The sequence below is a fragment of the Mus caroli genome, chromosome 17 (assembly GCF_900094665.2).
Source record: "Mus caroli chromosome 17, CAROLI_EIJ_v1.1, whole genome shotgun sequence".
NCBI classification, from domain to species: domain Eukaryota; kingdom Metazoa; phylum Chordata; class Mammalia; order Rodentia; family Muridae; genus Mus; species Mus caroli.
In genome coordinates this window covers 34,527,781-34,552,991 of record NC_034586.1, presented here as the reverse complement: position 1 = coordinate 34,552,991, position 25,211 = coordinate 34,527,781, and the positions used below count along the sequence as shown (strand labels likewise).

General features: G+C 36.8%; 3 protein-coding genes across 3 annotated transcripts; all 3 read left to right on the top strand.

The window, feature by feature from the left end:
• The first annotated feature begins 581 nt into the window (after positions 1-581).
• Positions 582-1,569, top strand: LOC110284155 (olfactory receptor 14J1-like). Its single transcript, XM_021149840.1, has one exon. It carries the CDS (start codon positions 606-608, stop codon positions 1,542-1,544), a length of 939 nt encoding a protein of 312 aa, XP_021005499.1. The 5' UTR covers positions 582-605; the 3' UTR covers positions 1,545-1,569.
• Positions 1,570-12,603: 11,034 nt separating this feature from the next.
• On the top strand, positions 12,604-13,586 carry LOC110284145 (olfactory receptor 14J1-like). The gene has a single exon (XM_021149804.1). It carries the CDS (start codon positions 12,625-12,627, stop codon positions 13,561-13,563), a length of 939 nt encoding a protein of 312 aa, XP_021005463.1. The 5' UTR covers positions 12,604-12,624; the 3' UTR covers positions 13,564-13,586.
• Positions 13,587-17,530: 3,944 nt separating this feature from the next.
• On the top strand, positions 17,531-23,789 carry LOC110284111 (olfactory receptor 14J1-like). The gene is made up of 5 exons (XM_021149740.2): positions 17,531-17,600; positions 20,306-20,402; positions 21,324-21,459; positions 21,664-21,941; positions 22,697-23,789. Exon 5 carries the CDS (start codon positions 22,723-22,725, stop codon positions 23,683-23,685), a length of 963 nt encoding a protein of 320 aa, XP_021005399.1. The 5' UTR covers positions 17,531-17,600; positions 20,306-20,402; positions 21,324-21,459; positions 21,664-21,941; positions 22,697-22,722; the 3' UTR covers positions 23,686-23,789.
• Positions 23,790-25,211: the final 1,422 nt, after the last annotated feature.

Here is a 25,211-nt window from a genome sequence, read left to right as displayed (position 1 = left end):
TATTGATTTCAGTAACTCCTGTATAGCACTTAAAACTATTTTTTACACTTGTTTCTACAATAACCAATATCCTCTTGCTATAATGACAGCATTGTTTTTTAAATAGAATAGCTGTTTCTAGTGGACAACCAAACTGTATTTTAATTCTGGGTATATTTACTATAAATCCCTATTTAACTTGCTAACATGGTACACTGCCCAAGCTATACATAGCCAACCTAATCTATGTTCAAAAACTCATTTCACAGTCCATCGCTGACGAGCTACTGATATATTAAAGAAAAGCAATGGGATTCAACTGGGACTGTGGAATAGTGCTTTTTTCATGGGGCAAACCAAACCACATTCCTTGAAAGAACCCAGTGATGGCCCACTTATACATTCACCTGTAAGTACTGCTTTATGACTGGATATCTTGAGATCTAAGGAGATGTGAAAAATGTGTTCTCACTTAAGTTTCTCAACAAGTTTACATGACTGAGTACACAGAGAAAATAACTATTGAAATAAATATTGATGAAAAATAAATAATGCCTCAGGTTCTTTCTACTGCATTTATTGTACTGTTTTATTTTCCAGCTGCTATCACAATTTCTGTTTTCAAAATGATAGTGGAAAATATAACCACAATGAGCGGATTTCTCCTCAGGGGATTCTCTGACAACTGTGAGCTGCAGATCTTACATGCTTTGCTCTTCTTGGTGGCATACCTATTCGGTTCAGCAGGTAACTTTATCATTATCACCATCACAACACTGGACCCACAGCTCCAGTATCCAATGTATTACTTTCTGAAGCACCTTTCCATTCTGGACCTCTCATCCCTCTCTGTCACAGTTCCCCAGTATGTTGATAGCTCACTGTCAGGAGGTGGCTACATTTCATATGGACAGTGCATGCTGCAGATTTTTTTCTTCACAGCTTTTGCCTGGGGTGAGCTGGCCATTCTCACAGTGATGTCATATGATCGTTATATAGCTGTTTGCCTTCCTCTCCACTATGAGATCATCATGTGTCCCAGAAAGTGTAGGTGGGCTGTGACAGCTGTATGGCTAGGCAGCAGTATTCCAGGAACCCTATATATAGCAACCATATTTTCTGTTAGATTCTGTAGGGCCAAAATAATTCACCAATTCTTCTGTGATGTCCCCCAGCTGCTCAAGCTCTCCTGTTCTAATGATTACCTTGTAATAATGGGAGTGGCTGACTTCCTGTCAGTAATAGGTTTTGCCTGCTTCGTTGGGATTGTCATCTCCTATGTCCACATATTCTCCACAGTTCTCAGGATGCCCTCTGCTGAAAGCAGGTCTAAGGTCTTCTCTACTTGCTTGCTGCACCTGTTTGTTGTCTCACTGTTTCTTTCTACAGGCATCTTTGCATATCTAAACCCAACCACAGACTTTCCAACTGCTTTAGAGTTCTTATTTTCTGTCTTTTACACAGTACTACCTCCAACTCTCAACCCTGTTATTTACAGTTTGAGAAATGATGCTATAAAGAGTGTTGTAAGGAAGTTACTGTTGAGTGGAAAATTCAGTAGTTAGAATCATTTTGCCCTGTTATTACTGGCTGTTCAATTATAAACAAGAGTAAGATTCCTTCAATCCCTAATGTTAATAAAGGGCAATGTTTTTTTTTTCTTTAAATAAACTACATTATATAACAATTGTCTTGATGGATGTACAATGTCTTATTTCTTTGCATTTTAATATAAATCTGTTGTTCTTGAAATTAATAAAAATATTAAAATCCTTGTGATAAAGATTCATTGCTTACCTCTTAATGCATCCACACAAATACATACATACACATACACTCACACACACTGACCTTCTCAGGTATCTTAAGACTTTTGCAGAGACAATATTACAATAATAAAAAGAAGAAAAGTAATACTATTAGCCCCATTTCATTCACCAACTCATAATTTTTATGTCAATTATTTATTTTTAACTATCAAGATTCATATTTATATAAATATAAATAATATCACTAGGTAAACTTGCAAGGTCAGTTGTAATTTTACTGAAGTACAGTTTTCAATTCATATTAAATTTTATCTGTATATATTCACTCACTTTTGCCTTTATATATATATATATATATATATATATATATATATATATTCTATAGTATTATAAGTAATAATAAAAATTCAAATTTCGTTTTCACAATTTTAAAGAATATGTTTATTGATTCAAAGTGTTCTGGGAGCTTCCCAGGCTATTTGGATAAAGGGAGCACAGAGTCAGACTCCTGTAGCACCCAAGGAGCTGAAGGGTCTGCAACCCTATAGATGGAACAACAATATGAACTAACCAGTACCCCCACAGCTTGTGTCTCTAGCTGCATATGTAGTAGAAGATGGCCTAGTCGGCCATCATTGGGAATAGTGGCCCCTTGGTATTGCAAACTTTATATGCCCCAATACAGGGGAATGCCAGGGCCAAAAAGCAGGAGTGGGTGGGTAGGGGAGCAGAGTTGGGGGAGTGTATAGGGAACTTTCGTGATAACATTTGAAGTGTATATAAAGAAAATATCTAATAAGAAGAATTAATCATTAAAAAAAAAGACTGATGATCTCCGGATGTTATAGCTCTCTAACTCTATTAAGTGTTTGTTGACAGCTTCTAAAAAGTCCTAAAAACTTCCTAGTTCCTTCTGAGGGTTAAAAGGCAGTAGCTTAGGTGATTAACACCTTTAGTCTAAGAGTGGGGGATTAAGTAATGGATTAATTGTTAGTGCCTTTCCCCTTTTATCCAAATGCCTCTTGCTTGTCAGGCTAGGGGGAAGTTTGGAGCAGTAAATTTCTATTGAACCAGGAGAAAATAATCACACTTGCACAAGGAAAAAACCTTTTACACAAGCAGATGTGGATTAAACTCACATAAATTCATATGCAGATTCATGCATACAAATTTCTTAAATCTCCATTCTGGGCCCAGCTTACATGGATCCTCATAATTGCATACTTACACATATATCCAAACTTACATATGCATTTGCAGCAAAAGACTAAGCATCAGTGCAGAAAGAACTCAATCATTCTGGATGAAAAATGGTCTCCAATCTTTATTACATAGAGAAAGAAAATTTTCTACCCTTTTAATGCTAAATGAATTAAATGCAAGTCTGTAAGAAGAAAGCTTTGTACTGTTTAATAAGACTGAACTTGCCTTGTTCTTAGGAAAAGACCTGTTCTGTCCCTTGGTAAGGTAAAACCTGCCTGTTCCTTCTGCTCTCTCTGCAGCTTCTCTTTTCCTCTTTCCCTCTACATTCTGCTAATTGCTGTCTTAGTTTTTTAAATTGAATTATAATTTCTAAGTTTATGTTTTTTGTGTTGTTCATTTATTGTTTTCAGGATAACTTATTCTCTTCTTAATTTTTCCTACTTAACGGAGCTTTATTTTGAGTGAAGGTTTTTCTAAGACAACATGAACATGCACAAACACTGCCTTGGAAAAATACTTGGGCATGGCTCCTTCATGACACTCTGAGCTCAAGAGAATTAGCGTGTACTGTAGTTTTCCTGAAACGTTGAATAATGATTTGATCCTCTTTTTTTGGTGATTATATAAATGTCACAAGTCATAGGCTGTACACTTTTGTGAAAGATGGAATTTTGCACAATCTTAGTTCATCCTGACAGGAATATTAATCACTAAATTGAATATCAGATATGTAAAGTGCTTTTACTTCATTCATCTGGCAATCTTATTATTATTACACCCATTGTAGCATTGCTGTTATACCTGTTTCAAGCACAGTTTATTTCTTTTAACAGTGTCTACAAATAGCAAGCATATGGTTCTAATAACTTAATTCTGTGTGTTTTTATTACTCCATGATTAGTGGTTATTCTGTTTATGTGACTGAGGAGGATATACTGAAAAGCAAATATGTACAGCATCCATGCCGGACAGCTCAGGCTGGCTAGGATTTACAGTAAAGTGAACATCAATCCACTACAAATTTAAAGCTAAATTGGTGTGGGGAAGTTTGGACTAGATAAGTCTCAGGATCCAGCTATACAACTCTTGGGCATACACAAAGGACTTTAAATCCTACTACAGAGATTGTTGCTCACACATGTTCACTGAAGCTCTATTCATAACAGCCAGAAATTTGAAACTGCCTTGATAATTGTCAATGGATAAATGGATGAAGACAATGTGGTACATTTGCACACTGGGATATTTCTCAGTCGTTAATAAAATGAAACCATGAAATTCACTGGTAACTGGGTGGGGTTAGGAAACATCATCCTGAGTTAAGCAATCCAGACCCAATAAGATAGATTTGGTATGGAATATATTCACTTGTATTTGGATGCTACCTGTTAAATCATTGATAATCCAGCTACAGCCTGCATAGCCACAGAAGTTAGGTATAGAGCTAGGAACTAGGGGGTATAATCTTCCTAAGAATGGAAAATACAATAGATAGCTGTGGGTGTATATGGCCAGCACTGGGAGAGGAATATCAAACATAGAGAGAAAGGGAAGCAGAGGTTGAGGGAGGAAATGCAATAAGGGACAGATAAATCTATGCATCAGTTGAGGGGTGGGATGGAGGAAACCTAAGATAGTAGATGCTTCCTAAAATATATGCATAAATGAATGCAACCATTGAAGTTGGCAAATAACAGAGGAGACAGAAGTAATCTCTCATCCCCAAACAGTCCTTCCAGTACCTGTAATAACTTAACTTAATGGCATTTCACACTGTAGACTGATGTTTGTGGTACTATAAAGCACACTGAAGAGTTTCCAGAGAATAAAGGCAAATGGTATCCCACAAATCTTTCTATCTACAATGGGGAAATATTTGTAAGACACATTGATAAAATGGTGGCATATAAATTGTGGGAATAAGCAACCATCCCACAAGATGGAACCCATTCCTGACACTGTTGGATGGCCAAGAACCTGAGACTAGATAAACTTATGATAGAGATTAAAAACTCAGTACTGCTAAGGGGATATAGAAGTAAAATTACTCCTTGGAGCATTTTGCAATATTTGGAGACTAGTGCCTTGCTCAGCATCTTCAGAGAAGCTTACACATGCAGTATATGGGAACAAATACAAAGATTCACAATGTATTACTGTGCAGAAAATGAAAAACTTAGACACACTCACTCCTAAATGGGTTATCTCTATCAATTCTGTCCAGTCATAGATCAAAGATTCCTGCAAAAGAGGAGGCGAAAAGAATGTATAAGAGCCATAGGAGATGGAGGCCACTAAGGAAATTAATCCTTATAAACAGAGGAGTACTAAAGCACATGTGACCTCCCAGAGACTGTGTTAGGATGCACAGGGCCCACACAAGTGCACCAGATGGGGTTCCAGCACTGAGAAGAGAAATGGACACAGTTCCCATCCCTACCCCTGAAATAAAAATGAAATGAAAAGTTAGTTTTCCCTAGCCGAGTTTCACTCTAAAAACAAAAACAACAACAAAATCAAACAAAAAATATCTAACAAACAAACCCCTTGACACTATGAATGATACTCAGCTGTGCTTGCAGGTAGGAGCCTAGCATATCTGTCATCTGAGAATCTTCATCCAGCATTTGATGGGAATAAATGTAGAGACCCACAGCCGAGCATTTGGCAGGGATCAGGAAGGTTTGTGGAAGACTCGAAAGGATTCAGGGAGCCAGATGTGTCAAGGATACTGCAAGAATACTTACAATGCCAGGGCCTATGGAGGCTCAAAGAATCTGCACTACCAACCAAAGAGCATCTGGCCATAGGCCCCCTACACATGTGTAGCTTGGTCTTCATAGTGGTCCCATAACAACTGGATCAGGGACTGTCTCTGACTCAGACTCTGTTGGCTGCTTTCGGGTTCCATTCCCCTAGCTGGGCTTCCTTGTCTGACCTCAGTTGGAAAGGATGCACTTAGTCCTGTGGCAACCTGGTATGCTAAGGTGAGTACCACGAGGGGCTTTCACTTTTCTGAAGAGAAGGGAGAATGGAATAGGGAAAGGGGTGTTTGAGGATTGGACTGGAAAGAGAGGAGGGAGGTAGACTGGGATCAGGGTGTAAAGTGAATATAGTAGTTAATAAAGGAGCAAAAAACCACAATGGCATCTTTTGAGGCTGCATGTTTCATATTTTGTCAGGGCGTTTTTCTTAACCTTACAGGTCCTTTGTGTATGTCTTATGGCTTCTGGTTTTGATTTCCTTCTGGAATCCCTGGGAGTGGTGTATGAACCTGTTTATCTTTGTATTAACTTGTGTTTCACGTGTTTTTTCTTTGGCTGTATTTCTTCTGTTTTTAGTGTGTGTGTTTCTGGGGTGGGGGTGGGGGAGTTTGTGTGTGTTTGTTTGTGTCTCCTGTTAGAATATTTTGGTTTTGTTTTATATTATACTTTATTATGATGATTTAGATGTCAGGCAATTTATTTTAATGAGAGACAGGTTGTGGAACTGGATTGGAGGGGAAGTGAGAAGGAACTTTGAGGCATTGGGAAAGGGGAAATCATAATCATAATATATTATATTCGGTCTTAGTCCATTTTTCTTTTGAATATAGTCTACTAATCTTTACCTGTTAGTTTTGTGTCCTGCTACATGGCTGAAAATTTTTCTTGGCTCTAAGAGGTCCCTGATGAAATTTGTAGGGTCACTTTTATACACAATTATATCATTTGAAAAATAAAAAAACTAACTTTTCCCTCAATATTTTCTCCCCATGGTCTCCTATAGTAGTCTTACTGTTCTTGATAAGACTGCCAATACTATATTGACAAGTTCTGGAGAGAGTGGTCAACATTGTATTTTTAGTGAAATTTCTTTGAGCTTCTCTCTATTTAAGTTGATTTTGACTATGGGTGTCCTGTAAAATGCCTTTATTATTTTTTTCTCGGGACCTATTTCAGTAGGGTTGCTGGGCTCTGACATAAACATGTTGTGCTGGCTGTTTGATTATCTTTTCATTCTGGCATCTAAGCAACTAGATTTGGGGTGATTGTGATTCTAGGTGTTTATATCTTGTCTTGTCTTTGTAGGGTGGGTTTTCTACTCCTTAGTTTCTGTTGCCTTCACTGGATTTTAGGAGCATATGGTGGCTGTGAATTGTCTGATAAAGAGTCTCTCTGTGTCCCTGCCAGGTGGGGACACTCTGGAGTCCCAGAGTGAATGTTTTTATAGGTGTTAGGAGCTGACAAAAATTAATGGGGATAGGCTGGGAGACTGGAGGTGAGAAAATATGTAGGAGAGAGGGAGGAAAACTGGGTCGGCCCCAAGGGTCTGTGGAAGTCGTAGTCCACAGGGGAAGTAGAGAGAGAGTAGACAGGCCTCTGCAAACTGTCTGCCCCACAATGGGAATGAGATTGGAGGAAATGGAGGTCTGGAAGAACAGTGAAGCTCACCTACTTGGTTCTCTCATCAGTGAAGAAACCTAAATATGAATAGCTGTAGAGATATAACTTGATAGCACAGCTGGACTTGTTCTCCAGCAATACGATAAAATAGTAATAGAAAAAGCAATATCATGATCTATTTGTCCCTCAATTCCATTGTTTTCAAGAAAGGATTTGGGCATCACCTATTTACAATTAACAGATGCTTCAAGTTGGACAAAGCTCTACACAATTCAACCCATCACAGGTTCATAAAGCTTTTGGCAACATCCTGTAATCGTATTTCTGTTGGAGACTTTCAAGAAATCTAGACACTTTATTTGAAGCAAAAGAAAGTAATGATTTATTTTCTATAGAAAGGAATAATTCATTTTTAAGGAGCAAACCAATTTTTCTATGGCATCAACTGTGACTTAGCCACACTCAACATTGATCCTTACTGATGAATTCCTAACACCAACTTTAAACTTCAAATAGAAGGAATACTTGCTGTATTTGTATTTCCTCTATTAGTCTAACTGATAAATTATGGACACTTTGAAAATAACTGATAAAATAAACTGTGGTTGACAAATGTATAAATTCATATATATTTTACTATAATTTATATATTCTTTTGTTCTGCCAGATAAGTACAATTTTGCGAAATGGTAACCCTCTACCAGAAACTGCCCCTGTGAGCTATTTATTGCTTACAATGGCTGATTTGGAGAGACTCACTGTGGTGCCCAGAGTTCTGAGCTCTAATCAGCCCTCTGGAGATTCACAGGTCTACTAAGGACTGAAAACCACTAAGATAGGACAACAAAACCCCAAGATCTCAAAACAATTCAACAGCTGTGTGGAAATTTTAGGGACTCCATGTCCCAGGTGACATGGTGTCAGAGTAAATGAAGTAATTTTGTTTAAGTCTACATTTCCATTTCAAAAGAGAATAAACCTCCAATTCCATCCCCTCTCCTCAAGAACATAGCTCACCACATTTGTTCTCTAGGGAGAACATAATATGATTTAAAAGTGGGCAACCATGGACAAGAAATATGATAAACTGTAGATCAGCTTGGAGACACACATACATCACAAGTCGTCCTGCAGTGATTTTCTGAACTTGGATACAGAAAGGTAAGTATTTTATGGAAATTCTAACACAGCCTTACAACCTTAGTTTGGAAAAGCAAGGCTATCATTGTAACAAGGAAGCCAGGGAACCTTACTGAAAACAAACTGATTTTAAAATTCATATAAACATAAGAGACAATGTGAGACGACTACTGAATTAGAAAAGTTAACACGTTATATTCTTGAATAAGTGACACTTTTGTAAACAGTTAAAGCCCTTTTTCAATAGCTCTCAGATATAAACACTAGAGACAGCATAAGTATCCATGTTCAATGTGATTATTACACTGATCCAGTGTGGTTTTGATATGTATAAATTACTATAACTTGATGTCAATATTTTTACTTAAGCTATGAATACTTAATTTTTTATATTAAAATGCTTATCTACAAGCTGATTAAACTATCTCTGTGGAGCAAGGGACACATATTTTAGGAAGGACTCAAAAATCAAAGACCTCCACATAGGACCAGAGACACTGAAATTAATAGAGGAGAAAGTAGGGAAAAGCCTCTAAGATATAGGCACAGGGGAAAAATTCCTAAACAGAACAGTAAGGACTTGCGCTGTAAGATCAAGGATTGAAAAATTGGATCTCATAAAATTGCAAAGCTTCTGTAAGGCAAAAGACACTGTCAATAAGACAAAAAGGCCACCAACAGATTGGGAAAGGACTTTTACCAATCCTAAATCTGATAGGGGATTAATATCCAATATATACAACAAGCACAAGAAGCTGAACTCCAGAAATTCAAATAATTCCATTAAAAAAATGTGGTTCAGAGCTAAACAAAGAATTCTCAACTGAGGAATACCGAATGGCTGAGAAGCACTTGAAAAAATGTTCAACATCCTTAATCATCAGGAAAATGCTAATCAAAACAGCCCTGAGATTCCACCTCACACCAGTCAGAATGGCTAAGATAAAAAATTCAGGTGACAGCAGATGCTGGCAAGGATGTGGAGAAAGACGAACACTCCTCCACTGCTGGTGGGATTACAAGCTTGTACAACCACTCAGCTATTAAAAACAAGGGATTTATGAAATTCTTGGACAAATGGATGTATCTGGAGGATATCATCCTTAGTGAGGTAACCCAATCACAAAAGAAGTCATTAGATATGCACTCGCTGATAAGTGGATATTAGCCCAGAAACATAGAACACCCAAGATACAATTTGGAAAACACAAGAGGGAAGACCAATGGGTGGATACTTCATTCTTCCTTAGAATAAGGAACAAGATACTCATGAAAGGAGTTACAGAGATAAAGTTTGGAGCTAAGACGAAAGGATGGACTGTCTTAGTCAGGGTTTCTATTCCTGCACAAACATCATGACCAAGAAGCAAAGTTGGGGAGGAAAGGGTTTATTCAGCTTACAATTCCATATTGCTGTTTATCACCAAGGAAGTCATGACTGGAACTCACACAGGTCAGGAAGCAGGAGCTGATGCAAAGGCCATGGAGGGATGTTCTTTACTGGCTTGCTCCTTCTGGCTTGCTTAGCCTGCTCTCTTATAGAACCCAAGACTACCAGCCCAGAGATGGTCCCACACACAAGGGGCCTTTCCCCCTTGATCAATAATTGAGGAAATTTCTTACAGTTGGATCTCATGGAGGCACTTCCTCAACTAAAGCTCCTTTCTCTGTGATAACTCCAGTTGTGTCAAGTTGACACAAAATTAGCCAGTACATGGACTATCCAGAGAATACCCCACCCAGGGATCCATCCCATAATCAGCCACCAAACCCAGACACTATTGCATATGCCAGAAAGATTTTGCTGAAGGGACCCTGTTATCGCTGTCTCCTAAGAGGCTATGCGAGTGCCTGGCAAATACAGAAGTGGATGCTCACAGTCATCTATAAGATGGAACACAGGGCCCCCAATGAAGAAGCTAGAGAAAGCACCCAAGGAGCTGAAGGGTCTGCAACCCTATAGGTGGAACAACAATATGAACTAACCAGTACCCCCAGAGCTCATATCTCTAGCTGCATATGTAACAGAAAATGGCCTAGTCAGCCATCAATGGGAAGAGAGGCCCCTGGGTGTTGCAAACTTTATATGCCCCAGTACAGGGGAATGTCAGGGCCAAGAAGAGGGAGTGGGTGGGTAGGGGAGCAGGGCAGAGGGAGGGTATAGGGAACTTTCAGGATAGCACTTGAAATGTATATAAAGAAAATATCTAATAAAAATAAATAAATTTTGAAGAAGAAAGAAAGAAAACAAAAAAACAAAAAAAAGGACCCAGACATGTTTCATGTCTCATTTAAACAAATGATCAATATTATTCATCTTTCTCAATTCTCAGTGTATTGGTTTGATTTAAAAGATTAATATATTAATATTAAATGAACCTGTTTGATTTATCAGATTGAAATTTTAATTTAAAGAACCAATGTAAAATTAATTATGAACAATAGTTATAAATGTTTATCATTTTACCAACCTCAAAGAAAATTACTATCATATCAACGAATTTGAAAAGAAGAAAACTGTGAGAAACATAAGTGAGATCTTGATTTGCTCTGATTTCTATTGGGTATATAAGGTGTTGAAGAAATTAAACAGTATGACAGTATTCTATAAAGATTCAAGTTATGATTGAGGTACACAAATCATGAGACAAGAGGCTTTCCAACCTAAAAGTTGTATCAGATGAAACAAAACTTATCTACTTTATTTAACAGTGATTTATTTTCCTATAGATGGAGGATCGTTCTATGAAGCAAACACTGGTTTGGATTCAGCATGCTGCTGCCACAGGTCCTTGGGCTCATTTTCTAATGTCATAGTTGGCTCTAAAATCACTTTAACTACAATCACATTCCAACATCCTGTCAGGTATTTGGATGTAGGTTTATTCATTGAGATACTGGTGTGAGGGAGCTGGAAGGAGTTTTTGTTATCATACGAGAGATGCCATTAAATGAAAAATGCCTCAACATTGAAAAGGATCAACTGAAATTTTATTTTACAATTACATTTGTACGCACAAATTTTATGTAAATTTGAAAATATATGATGATATTTCATTTGCTTTTGTTGCCTAGAACTCACTATTGGTAAAGAAACACACACACACACACAAACAAACATACAGGAAACTAACACTCCATTAAATTCTCATCAACCCTCAGACAACAACATGCACATTCAAGACGATAATGATGGGATGATGGGTTATTTTCAATCCCTCAAATATCATAAGGACCATGAATTAAAGCATAATTTCTACTGGAAACATAAATGACTTTAAATATGCAGTCTTTTACTGAATATTGGCCATTTTCTCCTTATCTTAACCCATCTCTAGAAATCACCTTCTGTCTTTTCAATTCTGTTTGCTTTTGGTAAGACCTAATATTGGCTGGCTACACCTGAAGGCAAGTATTATTGACAGCAGTTAAATATGAATAGGATTCAAATAGAAGCTGCTTGTCCACTAAAATACTCCATAAAATGAAATTGGACATTTAAACTGAGTCAGGTGAGTATTTTCCTTACACAAGGATTTTTCTTATTGATTTCAATAACTCTTGCACAGTACTTAAAAGCAAGTTTTACACTTGATTCTACAATAACCAGCATCCTCTTGCTATAATGACAGCATTGTTTTCTAAATAAAATAGCCGTTTCCAGTGGACAACCAAACTGTATTTTAATTCTGGGTATATTTCCTATAAATTCCTATTTCACTTGCTAACATTATACCCTGTCCAAGCTATACATAAACAACCTAATCTATGTTCAAAAATACATTCCACGGTCTGTCACCAACGGACTATGGATAAATTAAAGAAAAGCAATGGGTTTCAACTGTGACTGTGTAATAGTGCTTTTTCATGGAGCAATCCAAACTACATTCCTTGAAAGAACACTGTGATGACCCACTTGTACATTCACCTGTAACTACTGCTTTATGAGTGGATAGCTTGTGATCTATGGAAATGAGAAAAATGTGTTCTCACTTAAGTTTCTGAACAAGTATAGATGATAGAAAATATATAGAGAGAAACTATTGAAATAAATATTGATGAAAAATTAAATAGTGCCTCAGTCTCATTCTACTGAATTTATTGTACTGTTTTATTTTCCAGCTGCTACTACAATTTCTGTTTTCAAAATGATAGTGGAAAATATAACCACAATGAGTGGATTCCTCCTCATGGGGTTCTCTGACAACCATGATCTGCAGATCTTGCAAGCTTTGCTCTTCTTGGTGACATACCTATTGGGCTCAGCAGGGAACTTCATCATTATCACCATCACAACACTAGACCCACAGCTCCAGTCTCCAATGTATTACTTTCTGAAGCACCTTTCCATTCTGGACCTCTCATCTCTCTGTGTCACAGTTCCCCAGTATGTTGACAGTTCCCTGGCAAGAAGTGGCTACATTTCATATGGACAGTGCATGCTGCAGATATTTTTCTTCACAGGTTTTGCTTGGGGTGAGGTGGCCATTCTCACAGTGATGTCATATGATCGTTATGTAGCAGTTTGTCTTCCACTTCACTATGAAATCATCATGTGTCCCAGAAAGTGTAGGTGGGCTGTGACAGCTGTATGGCTAAGCAGTGTCATTCCAGGAACCTTGTATATAGCAACCATATTCTCTATCAGATTCTGTAGGGCCAAAATAATCCATCAATTCTTTTGTGATGTCCCCCAGGTGCTCAAGCTCTCCTGCTCTAACGATTACCTTGTAACAATTGGAGTTGCTGATTTCCTGACTGCAGTGGCCTTTGCCTGCTTCATTGGGATTGTCATCTCCTATGTCCACATATTCTCCACAGTTCTCAGGATGCCCTCTGCTGAAAGCAGGTCTAAGGTCTTCTCTACTTGCTTGCCCCATCTTTTTGTTGTCTTATTGTTTCTTTCTACAGGCATATTTGCATATCTAAACCCAACCTCAGACTCTCCAACTGCTTTACAGTTTTTGCTCTCTGTCTTTTACACAGTACTACCTCCAACTCTCAACCCTGTTATTTATAGTCTGAGAAATGAGACGATAAAAATTGTTGTAAGGAAGTTACTATTGAGTTCAAAATTCACTGGTTAGAATCATTTTGCCCTGTTGCTACTGACTGATCAATTATACACAAGAATGGGTTTCCTTCGAACTCTAATGTTAATGAAGGGCAATTTTTTTACTTTTTTTTGGTAGATAATCTACATTATAGAACAATTATCCTTACAGAAATACAATGTTGTATTTCTTTGCATTTTAATGTAAACACTGCTGTTCCTTCAAATTAATAAATATATTGAAATCTTTGTAATAGAAATCCACTATTTACATCCTAATGCATCCACACAGAAACACACACATACACACACTGACATTCTCAGTATATATCTTAAGGCTTTTGCAGAAACAATATTACAATAATAATAAGAATAAAAGTAATATAATTGGCCCCATTGCCACACAAGAACACATCATTTTTAAGTCAATCCTTTATTTTTACATTTTTATTTTAAATTAATTTAAACTATCAAGATATATATTGATATAAATATATATAATGTAACTGGGTAAACTTGCATGGTTATAATTTTCCTGAAGCACAGGTTCAATTCATATTAAATTTTATCTGTATACATTCACTATTTTTAGCCTATATTAATATATTTAATATTATTATAGGTGATAATAAAAATTCAGGTTTTCTTTTTATAATTCTAAGGAAATGGTTTATTGAAACAAAGTATGCTAGGAACATCCCAGTTGCTAGTGTGTTGAAAGGAGACACAGAGTCAGACTGAAATGTAGTTTTAAATAGTGATTGTGTCCAGATGTTCTAGTTTGCTAACTATACTAAATGTTTGTTGATAGCTTCTAAAAAGTCCTAAAAACTTCATAGCTCTTTCTGAGGGTTAAAAGCCACTATTTTAGGTGATTAACACCTGTAGCCTAAGAGTAGGGGAAGAAGTAATGGATTAATTGTTAGAGACTTTTCCCTTTTATCCTAATGCCTCTTGCTTGTCAGGCTAGGGGGAAGTTTGGAGCAGTAAATTTCTATTGAACCAGGAGAAAATAATCACATGTGCACAAGGAAAAAACCTTTTTACACAAGCAAATGTGGATTAAACTCACATAAATTCATATACAGATTCATGCATACAAATTTCTTAAATCTCCATTCTGGGCTCAGCTTACATGGATCCTCATAATTACATGCTTACACACACATCCAATCTTATGTATGCATTTGGAGCAAAAGACCAAGCATCAATGCAGAAAGAACTCACTCATTCTGGATGAAAAATGGTTTCCAATTTATTGCATAGAGAAAGCAAGAATGTCTAGCCTTTTAATGCTAAATGAATTAAACCCAAGTCTGTAAGAAGAAAGCTTTGTACCGTTTAATAAGACTAAACTTACCTTGCTCTTAGGGAAAGACCTGTTCTGTCCCATGGTAAGGAGAAACCTGCCTGTTCCTTCTGCTCTCTTTGCAGCTTCTCTTTTCCTCTTTCCCTCTGCATTCTGCATATTGCTCTCTTAGTTTTTTAAATTGTCTCATAATTTCTAAGTTTATGGTTTTTGTGTTGTTCATTTATTGCTTTGAGGACATCTCATTCTCTTCTTAATTTTTTCCTACTTTAAGGGAGCTTCATTTTGAGTGAAGGTTTTTATAAGAGAACATGAACATGCACAAACACTGCATTGAACAAACACTTGGGCATGGCTCTTTCATGACACTCTGAATGCAAGAGAATTAGTGTGTACTGTACTTTTCCTGAAACATTGAGTAATAATTTGGTCCTCTATTTTGGGTGATTACATAAATGTCACAAGTCGTAGGCTGTACACTTTTGTGAGGGATGGAATTTTGCACAATCTCACTTAATCCAAAACAGAATATTAATCATGAAACAATATCAGTAATAAGTAAAGGACATTTTCTTCAGTCATCAAGCAAACTTATTATTATTACACTCATTGTAGCACTACTGCTATACTTGTGTCAAGCAGTTTATTTTCTTTAACAGTGTCTACAAATAACAAGCATGTGGTACTAATAACTAAATTCTGAGTGCTTTTATTGTTCCATGGTTAGTTGTTAATCTGTTGCTGTGAATATGAAGGATATATTGAATGGCAAATATGTACAAGGTCCAGACCTCACAGCTTATGCTGGCTAGGATTTACAGTAAAGGCAACATCAATCAACTCTTTATAGTACAAATTTACAGCTACTACAAAAATCAGTGTGGTGGTTCCTTGGGAGTTTGGACTAGATAAGTCTCAGGATCCAGCAATACAACTCTTGGGTATACACGAAGGACTTTAAATCCTACTACAGAGATTGTTGCTCACACATGTGCACTTAAGCTTTATTCATAACAGCCAGAAATTTGAAACTGCCTTGATAATTGTCAATGGATGAATGGACAAAGACAATGTTGTACATTTGCACAATAGAATATTTCTCAGCCATTAAAAAATTCACCGATAACTGGGTGGAGTTAGGAAAACATCACCCTATGTTATGTAATTCAGAGCTAAAAAAGATAAATTTGGCATGGTATATATTCACTTGTACTTGGATACTACCTGTTAAATCATTGATAATCCAGCTACAGTCTACACAGCCACAGAAGTTAGATATAGAGCTAGGGACTAGGGGTTATATCTTCCTAAGAATGGAAAATACAGTAGATAGTTATGTGTGTATATGGCAGGCACTGAGACAGGAGTATCAAACACGGAGAGGAAGGGAAAAAGAGGGTAAGGGAGGAAATGCAAGAAGGGACAGATAAATCTCTTCATTTGAGGGGTGGGATGGAAACCTAATGTAGTAGACGCTTCCTAAATTATATGCATATATGAATGCAACCATTAAAATAGGCAAATTACAGAGGAGACTGAACTCATCTCTCATCCCAAAATGGGACTTCCAGTACCAGGAATGGGTTAATTTAATGGCATTTACCCCTGTAGACTGATGTTTGTGATACAAAAAGTATACTGAAGTGTTTCCAGAGAAATCAAATGGTAACCCAATCACAAACCTTTCTATCTCCAATGTTGAGATATATGTATGATTCCTTGATACAATGTTGGCACATAAGTTGTGGGAGTTCCCAAACATCCCACAACATGGAACCCATTCCTGACACTGTTGGATGGCCAAGGACCTGCGACTAGATAGACTAATGATATAGATAAAAACCCAGTACTGCTAAGGGGATATAGAAATAAAATTACTCCTTGGAGCATTTTGCAATATTTGGAGACTAGTGCCTTGCTCAGCATCTTCAGAGAAGCTTACACATACAGCACTTGGGAACAAATACTGTTTCACAGCTCAAGAGTATCCAAAGAATGAAAAACCTAGAAGCGCTCACTCCTAAATGGGGTATCTCTATCAATTCTGCCAGTCAGAGCTCAAGGAATCCTGAAAAAGAGGAGGTAAAAAGAATGTATAAGAGCCAGAGGGGATGGAGGCCACTAAGAAAATGAGGCTTTCTAAACACAGGCGTACTAAAGCTCATGTGACTTCCCAGAGACTCTAGTAGGATGCACAGAGCCTGCACAAGTGCACCAGATGGGGTCCCAGCACTGAGAAGAGAAGTAAACACATTTATAAAAACTCAAATGTAAAGTTAGTTTTCCCAGCTGAGTCTCACTCTAAGAAACAAAAACAACCTAAAGTATCAAATAAACAAACCCACTAACACTATTAATGATACTCAGCTATGGTTGCAGGTAGGAGCCTAGCATAACTGTCATCTGAGAATCTTCATCCAGCAGCTGATGGAAATGAATGTAGAGACCCACAGCCAAATATTTGGCAGGGCTCAGGGAGTCTTGTGGAAGACCCAGAAGAATTGAAGGAGCCAGAAGTGTCAAGGACACTATAAGAAGACTTACAAAACCAGGGCCTGTGGAGGCTCAAAGAGTCTGTACTAACAACCAGAGTATCTGGTCATAGGCCCCCTACACTTTATCTTCATAATGGTCACCTAGCAACTGGAGCAGGGATTGTCTCTGACTTAGACCCTGTTGGCTGCCTTTGGAATCCACTTTCCTAGCTGGGGTGCCTTATCTGGCCTCAATGGGAAAGGATGCACTTAGTTCTGAGGCAAATTGTATACTAAAGTGGGTACTATGGGGGCCTTATACTTTTCTGAAGAGAAGGGGAGTATGAAATAGGGAAAGGGGGGTTGGAGGATGGGATTGGAAAGAGAGGAGGGAGGGCAACGGTGATCAGGACATAAAGTGAATATATTAATCCCTAAAGGAGAAAAACAACCACAATGGCATCTTTGGAGGCTGCATCTGTTATATTTTGTCAGGGCATTTTTCTTAACCTTACAAGTACTTTGCATATCTATTATTCCTCTTGATTTGATTTCTTTTTTGAATCCCTGTGTGTGGTGCTTGAACATGGTTATCTCTGCATTTACTTGTGGTTCACATGAGTTTTCTCTGTCTATATTTCTTCTGCTTTTACTGTGTGTGTATGTGTGTTTGTGTATATGTGTGTGTGTGTGTGTGTGTGTTTGTGTTTGTTTGTGTGTCCTGTTGCAATATTTTTGGTGTTGTTTCATACTATATTTTATTATTATTATTTAGATGTCTGTTTTTTTATTGTTTTAATACAAGGCAGGTTGTGGATCTGGATTGATAGGGAAGTGAGACAGTAATTGGAGGCATTGGGAAAGGAAAAAAATCTAATATATTTTATCCTGTCTTAGACTATTTTTCTTTAGTACATAGGCTACAAATCTTTTTGTGTTAGTTTTGTGCCCTACTACTTCCCTGAAAATATTTATCACCTTTAAGAGTTTCCTAGTGACCCCCCCGAAGCTTGTGTCTCTAGCTGCATATGTATCAGAAGATGGCCTAGTCGGCCATCAGTGGAAAGAGAGGCCCACTGGTCTTGCAAACTTTATATGCCTCAGTACAGGGGAACACTAGGGCCAAGAAGTGGGAGTTGGGGGGAGGAGAGTGGAGGGGAGGGCATGGGGGACTTTTGGGATAGCATTGGAAATGTAAATGAAGAAAATACCTAATTAAAAAAAAAGAAAAGAATTTCCTAGTGAAACTTTCAGAGTCACTTGTATATACAATTATATCATCTTAAAAAAGAAACTTTGACTTCCTCCATTCATATTTGTCTTTCCCTGATCTCCTACAGCTGTCTTATTGTTCTTGATAAGACTCCCAATGTTATATTAAAAATAAATCTGGAGAAAATGCTCCATCTTATGTTTTTAGTGAAATTTCTTTGAGTTTCACTTCATTTAAGTCGATCTCGTACTTCCTGTAAAATGTCATTATTGTGCTTTAGTTATATTTCTCAGAACCTATGCTAATAGGGTTACTAGGCTCTAGCTATGACAGTTAGTGCTAGCTGTTTGACTGGTTTTACTCTAATGTGTAAGCATGTAAATTAGAGCTGATTATGATTCTAGGTGTTTATATCTTGTCTTGTCTTTGTAAGGTGGGTTTTCCACTCCTTGCTTTCAGTTGTATTACCTGGATTTTAGGAGCATGTGGTGACTGTGGGTGGCCTGATCTAGAGTGTAGCTGTGTCCCTGCAATGTGGGGACACTGTGGATTCCCAGAGAGAATGTTTTTCTAGGTCTTAGGAGCTGACAATAATGAATGAGGATAGGCTAGGAGAGTGGGGGGTGAGAAGGAGAGAGGGAGGAAAACTGGGTCTGCCCCAAGGGTCTGTGGATATAGTAGTCCACAGGGAAGTAGAGAGGGTAGACAGGCCTCTGCAAGCTGTCTGCTGCACAATGGAAATGAGATTGGAGAATCGGAAATGGAGGTGTGGAAGAGCAGTGAAGATCACCTACCTGGTTCACTTATCAGTGTAGAAACCTAAATATGAATAGCTGTAGAGATAGATCTTGGTAGCACAGCCGGACTTATTCTCCAGCAATGGAAAAAATAGTCATAGAAAAAGCAACGTCATGATCCATTTTGTCCCTCAATTCCATTGATTTCACGAAAGGATTTGGGTATCACCCATCTACAACTAAACGATGCTTCAAATTAGGCAAAGTTCTACACAGTGCATCCCATCAAATGCACAGGAAGGCTTTGGCAAAATCCTATAATTGTATTTCTGTTGGTGAATTTCAATAAATCATGAGATTATATTTAAAGCAAAACAAAGCAATGCTTTACGTTCTTTAGAAAGTAATAATTAATTTTAAGAAGCAAACCAATTTTTGTAAAATATCATCTGTGATTTGCCCATACTCAACATTCATCTGTACAGAACACTTCCTAAGATGACACTTCACATACAATTAATATTTTCTGTTTAGATTTCCTCCATTAGTCTAGCTGATAAATTATGAATTAGTTAAAAAATAACTGCTGTAATAAATTATGGTTGACAAATGTATAATTTTTTTACATTTTTCTACTGTAATTTACATATTTTAATTTTGTCTGGTCAGAAATGAAGAATTTTGCTACACAGTGGCCCTCTACCTGTGGTATTCAGACCAGAAACTGCCCCTGTGAGCTATTCCTTACAATGACTGATTCGGAGACACTCAGTGTGGTGTCCAGAGTTCTGACCTCTAATCAGCTTTCCAGAGATTCTCATGTCTAGTAAGAACTAAAAATCACTGAGCTGGAACAAATAAACCCCAAGATCACAAAACAATTTAACAGCTGTGTGGAAATTTTAGGGACTCCATGTCCCAGGAGACATGGGGTCAGAGTAAATTGAGTAACTTTACCTAAGTCCGAATTTCCCTTTCAAAAGATACACCTCCAAGTCTATCCCCTCTCTGCAAGAAGACAGCTCACCAAAATTGTTCTCTAGGGACATAATACAATTTAAAAGTCTGCAACCGTGGACAAGAAATATGAGAAATTATTGATTAGCTTGGAGAGCCACATGTACAACACATCATCCTGGAGTGAGTTTCCGGAACTTGGATGAGGAACGATAAGTATTTTATGTAAATTCTAACACAACCATATAACATTAGTTTGTTAAATCAAAATTATCAGTATAACAAGAAAGCAAGAGCACCTTAATTTAAATAAACGGAATTTAAAAATTCACATAAACATAATAAGAGTCCATGTGAGAAGACTACTGAATGAGAGAAGTTAACATGTTATATTCTTGCATATGTGACACTTCTGTAAACAATTAAAGCACTTCTTCAACAGCTCTCAGATGTCAACATTAGAAACAGCCCAAGTAGCCATGTTAAATGTGATTATTACTCTGTCCCTGTGTGTTTTTTTGGTATGTATAAATTATTATTACTTGATGTTACTTAAGCTTTGAACACTTAAATTTTTTCTATTTCAATGCTTAACTGCAAGATGTTGAAATTATCTCTGTGGATCAAGACCTATTTTATGAAAGACCCAAACATGTCTCCTACTCATTTACATGAATGATCAATGTTATTCAGCTTCTTCAACTCTCAGTGCACTGGTTTGATTTGACATTTTAAAATATTAATATTAAATGAGCTAGTTTGATTAATCAGATTGAAATGTTAATTTAAATGAACCAATATAAAATTTATTATGAACAACAATTATAAATCTGTTTTATCATTTAACAATCTCAAAGATAAAAACTATCAAAGCAAAGAATTTGAAAAGATGAAAACTGTGAGACATATAAGGGACACCTTTGCTCTGTTTTCTATTCTGTATATGAAGTTTTGAAGAAATCAAAAAGTATGAGAATATTCTAGAATGATTCAAGTAATGACTGAGGTACACAGAGCAGGACAAAAAAGGCTTTCAAACATAAAAGCTGTACCAGATGATCCAAAATTATCTAGTTTATTTAACAGTATTTTATTTTCCTGTAGATGGAGGATCTTTCTGTGGAGCTCACACTGGTTTGAATTCAGCATGCTGCTGCCACAGGTCCTGGGGCTCATTTTCTAATGTCATGGCTGACTCTAAGATCACTTTAACTACAATCAAAATCCAACATCCTGTCAGGTATTTGGATGTAGGTTCATCCTTTGAGAAAGAGGTGTGAGGAAGCTGGAGTGAGTTGTCACAAAAGAAATGCCATTAAATGAAAAATGTCTCAACATTCAAAAGGGTGACCTCAAATTTTATGCTGCAATTACATTTGTAAATACACAAATTTTAAGTAAACTTGAAAATATGTGACAGTATTTCGTTTGTTTTGTTGCCTAGAACTCACCAATGGAACAAAAAAAAGAAAAACATTCAGGAAGGTGACACTCCATTTTATGCTCATCACCCCCAAACACCAAATGCAACTTGCATGGGGTAAATGATGGATTATTTTCAATCCTTCAAATATCAAAAGGAACATGAACTAAAGCATCACTTCTATTGGAATCATAAATGACTTGAAAAATGCAGTCTTTTATTGGATATTGGCCATTTTCCTCCACATCTTAAACCATCTCAAGAAATCACCATCTATCTTTGCAATTGTCTCTGATTTGGTAAGTGCTAATAACTCCTTTGTGGCTACATCTGAAGGCAAGTACTATGGACAGCAGTTAAATAGGAATAGAGTTCAAATAGAAGCTGCTTTTCCTCTAAAACACTCCTTAAAAGGAAATAGAATATTTAAATTGAGAGTGTCATGTGAGTATTCCCCTTACATAAGTATTTTTCTTATTGATTTCAATAACTCCTGTATAGTACTTAAAACCATTTTTTATACTTGTTTCTATAATAACAAATATCTTCTTGCTATAATGACAGCATTGTTTTCTAAAGAGAATAGCTATTTCTAGTGGACACGAAAACCGTATTTAATTCTAGGTCTATTTCCTATAAAAGCCTATTTTATTTGCTAACATGGTACACTGCCCAAGCTATACATAGCCAACCTAATCTATGTTCAAAAACTCATTCCACAGTCCATCACTGACTGACTATTGCTGACTTAAAGAAAAGCAATGGGTTTCTCTTGTGTCAGTGGAACAGTGCTTTTTCATGGGGCAAACTAAACCACATTCCTTGAAGGAACCCAGTGATGGCCCACTGTACATTCTCCTGTAACTACGGCTTTATGAGGATATAGTGTGAGATGTATGGAGATGAGAAAAATGTGTTCTCACTTAAATTTCTCAAGAAGTATAGATGATAAACAGAGTATAAAGAGAGAGTAATTAATGAAATGAATATTGATGAAAACTAAATAATGCCTCAGTCTCATTATACTGCATTTATTTACTTTTTTACTTTCCAGCTGCTACTGCAATTTATGTTTTCAAAATGATAGTGGAAAATATAACCGCAATGAGTGGATTCCTCCTCATGGGGTTCTCTGACAACCGTGAGCTACAGATCTTTCGTGCTTTGCTCTTCTTGGTGACATACCTATTGGGCTCAGCAGGGAACTTCATCATTATCACCATCACAACACTGTACCCACAGCTCCAGTCTCCAATGTATTACTTTCTGAAGCACCTTTCCATTCTGGACCTCTCATCTCTCTCTGTCACCGTCCCCCAGTATGTTGACAGTTCCCTGGCACAGAGTGGCTACATTTCATATGGACAGTGCATGCTACAGATTTTTTTCTTCACAGCTTTTGCCTGGGGTGAGATGGCCATTCTCACAGTGATGTCTTATGACCGCTATGTGGCCATCTGCCTCCCACTGCACTATGATGTCATCATGAGTCCCAGAAAGTGCACTTGGGCTGTGGCAGCTGTGTGGCTAAGTGGAGGTATCTCAGGAACGCTATACACAGCAAGTACACTCTCTATCAGATTCTGTGGGGACAAAATAATTCACCAGTTCTTCTGTGATATCCCCCAGTTGCTCAAGCTCTCCTGCTCTAATGACGACCTTGTAATAACGGGCATGGTTAGTTTCATGTCTGCAGTGTCCTTTGCCTGCTTCACTGGGATTGTCATCTCCTATGTCCACATATTCTCCACCGTTTTCAGGATGCCCTCTGCTGAAAGCAGGTCTAAGGTCTTCTCTACTTGTCTGCCCCATCTTTTTGTCGTCTCATTGTTTGTTTCTACAGGTGCCTTTGCATATCTAAACCCAACCTCAGACTCTTCAACTGTTTTAGAGTTCTTGCTCTCTATCTTTTACACAGTACTACCTCCAACTCTCAACCCTGTTATTTATAGTCTGAGAAATGAGACGATAAAGAGTGTTGTAAGGAAGTTACTGTTGAGAACAAAATTCACTGTTAGAACCATTTTTTCCTATTGTTTCTGACTGTTCAATTATACACAAGAATGTTTATAGTCATTGGGATTCCTTCAAACTGTAATGTTAATGAAGAGTAATGTTTTGTTTTGTTTTCTTATAAACTACATTGTATAACCAAGTCCTTATGGATGTACACTGCTTTATATCTTGCATTTTAGTATTGAAAGTTCTGTTTCTTCAAATTAGTAAAATATTTAAAAGTCTTGTAATAGAGATTCACTAATTTTTCCCTCTTAATACATCTACATGCAGACACACTTACAATCTCGGTATATTTCTTACACTTTTGTAAAGGCAAAATCACCAAAATGGAAACACAAATGCATTACTATTAGCCCTAGGTCCACCATAATGTTATAATCTTAAGTCAACAACATATTTTTTTTAATTTTATTTTAAAATTATTTTTATCTATTAATATGTATTGATATAAATGTAAATGATATCACTAGATGAATTTGCATAGTCTTACAGTTGAAATTTTCCTGAAGTACAGTTTCCAATTCTTACTAAAATTTATCTATATATACTCACTTGTTTTTCCTATATATCTTCAATATTTAATTATTGTAAGTAATTTGATACATACATTTGCAAGTTATTAAGTGTTGTCTTTATGATTCTAATGAATGGACTTATTGCATCAAATTGTACAAAATATTCAACTCTCTTAGATGATGTGATCAAACTGTTTTCTAAAAATAAGTAATTTATCTGCCAATTAGCAATGTAAGGTGAAGGCACTTCTCTTCTAGAACTCCCATGATTTGATGAGTTCACGAAGAACTATAGATACAGACAGAAACTTAGACCTGGATGAAATCCTGCTAGGTGCATGAAATATATTGACAACCAGCACTCAGATCGGTGGAGATTTGTATTTCAGTAGTAATCCACCTTTGCTAAATTTCTTCAAATATGTGATAGCTCAACAGACCAAATGCATTGATAATACTTGTTAGTTTTCATACTATTTTAATCTTATATATTTCCTTTTCTTTTGTAAAAAGCTTCATAATGATATGAAGAACAGTAATCCCCCATTTTATAGTTGGTAAAACTTCTGTCTCTATTTCTATTATTCAGGCTATTTTTAATTCAAATTTTGTATATAGTATGTTTAGCCTCAGATTTGACACCTGTAATAACAAAAGTTGGTCAGTTTAGATTTTCAAGATACTACCACACATGACTGATCACCAGACCTTTTACCTCTTCAAACATTGGACTGTTCAATCCACCTGCAGAGGCATGTAAATTACATTTCATTCTTACTGAGTTGTATATTTTCTGAAATACCTGTGCTAGCCTGTTATTTTATTAGTTAACTGAGCTACAACATAAGCAAAATGATTGTTTTCTAACCTTATATTTTAAATTTATTTACATGAGCATTCATGTGTAAATTTTGGCTGACAAAATATTGGCTTATCATTACCAAATGACTTGGGTAAATAGCTAATATTTGGTTTATAAGTATTTTGTTTTCTTCTGTCCTAGATATGTTGAATATCTTCATTTTAGTTATTAAA

Bases quoted from the DNA above. Each gene is read 5' to 3' on its own strand.
- LOC110284155 (XM_021149840.1), top strand. From the start codon at position 606: ATGATAGTGGAAAATATAACCACAATGAGCGGATTTCTCCTCAGGGGA.
- LOC110284145 (XM_021149804.1), top strand. From the start codon at position 12,625: ATGATAGTGGAAAATATAACCACAATGAGTGGATTCCTCCTCATGGGG.
- LOC110284111 (XM_021149740.2), top strand. From the start codon at position 22,723: ATGATAGTGGAAAATATAACCGCAATGAGTGGATTCCTCCTCATGGGG.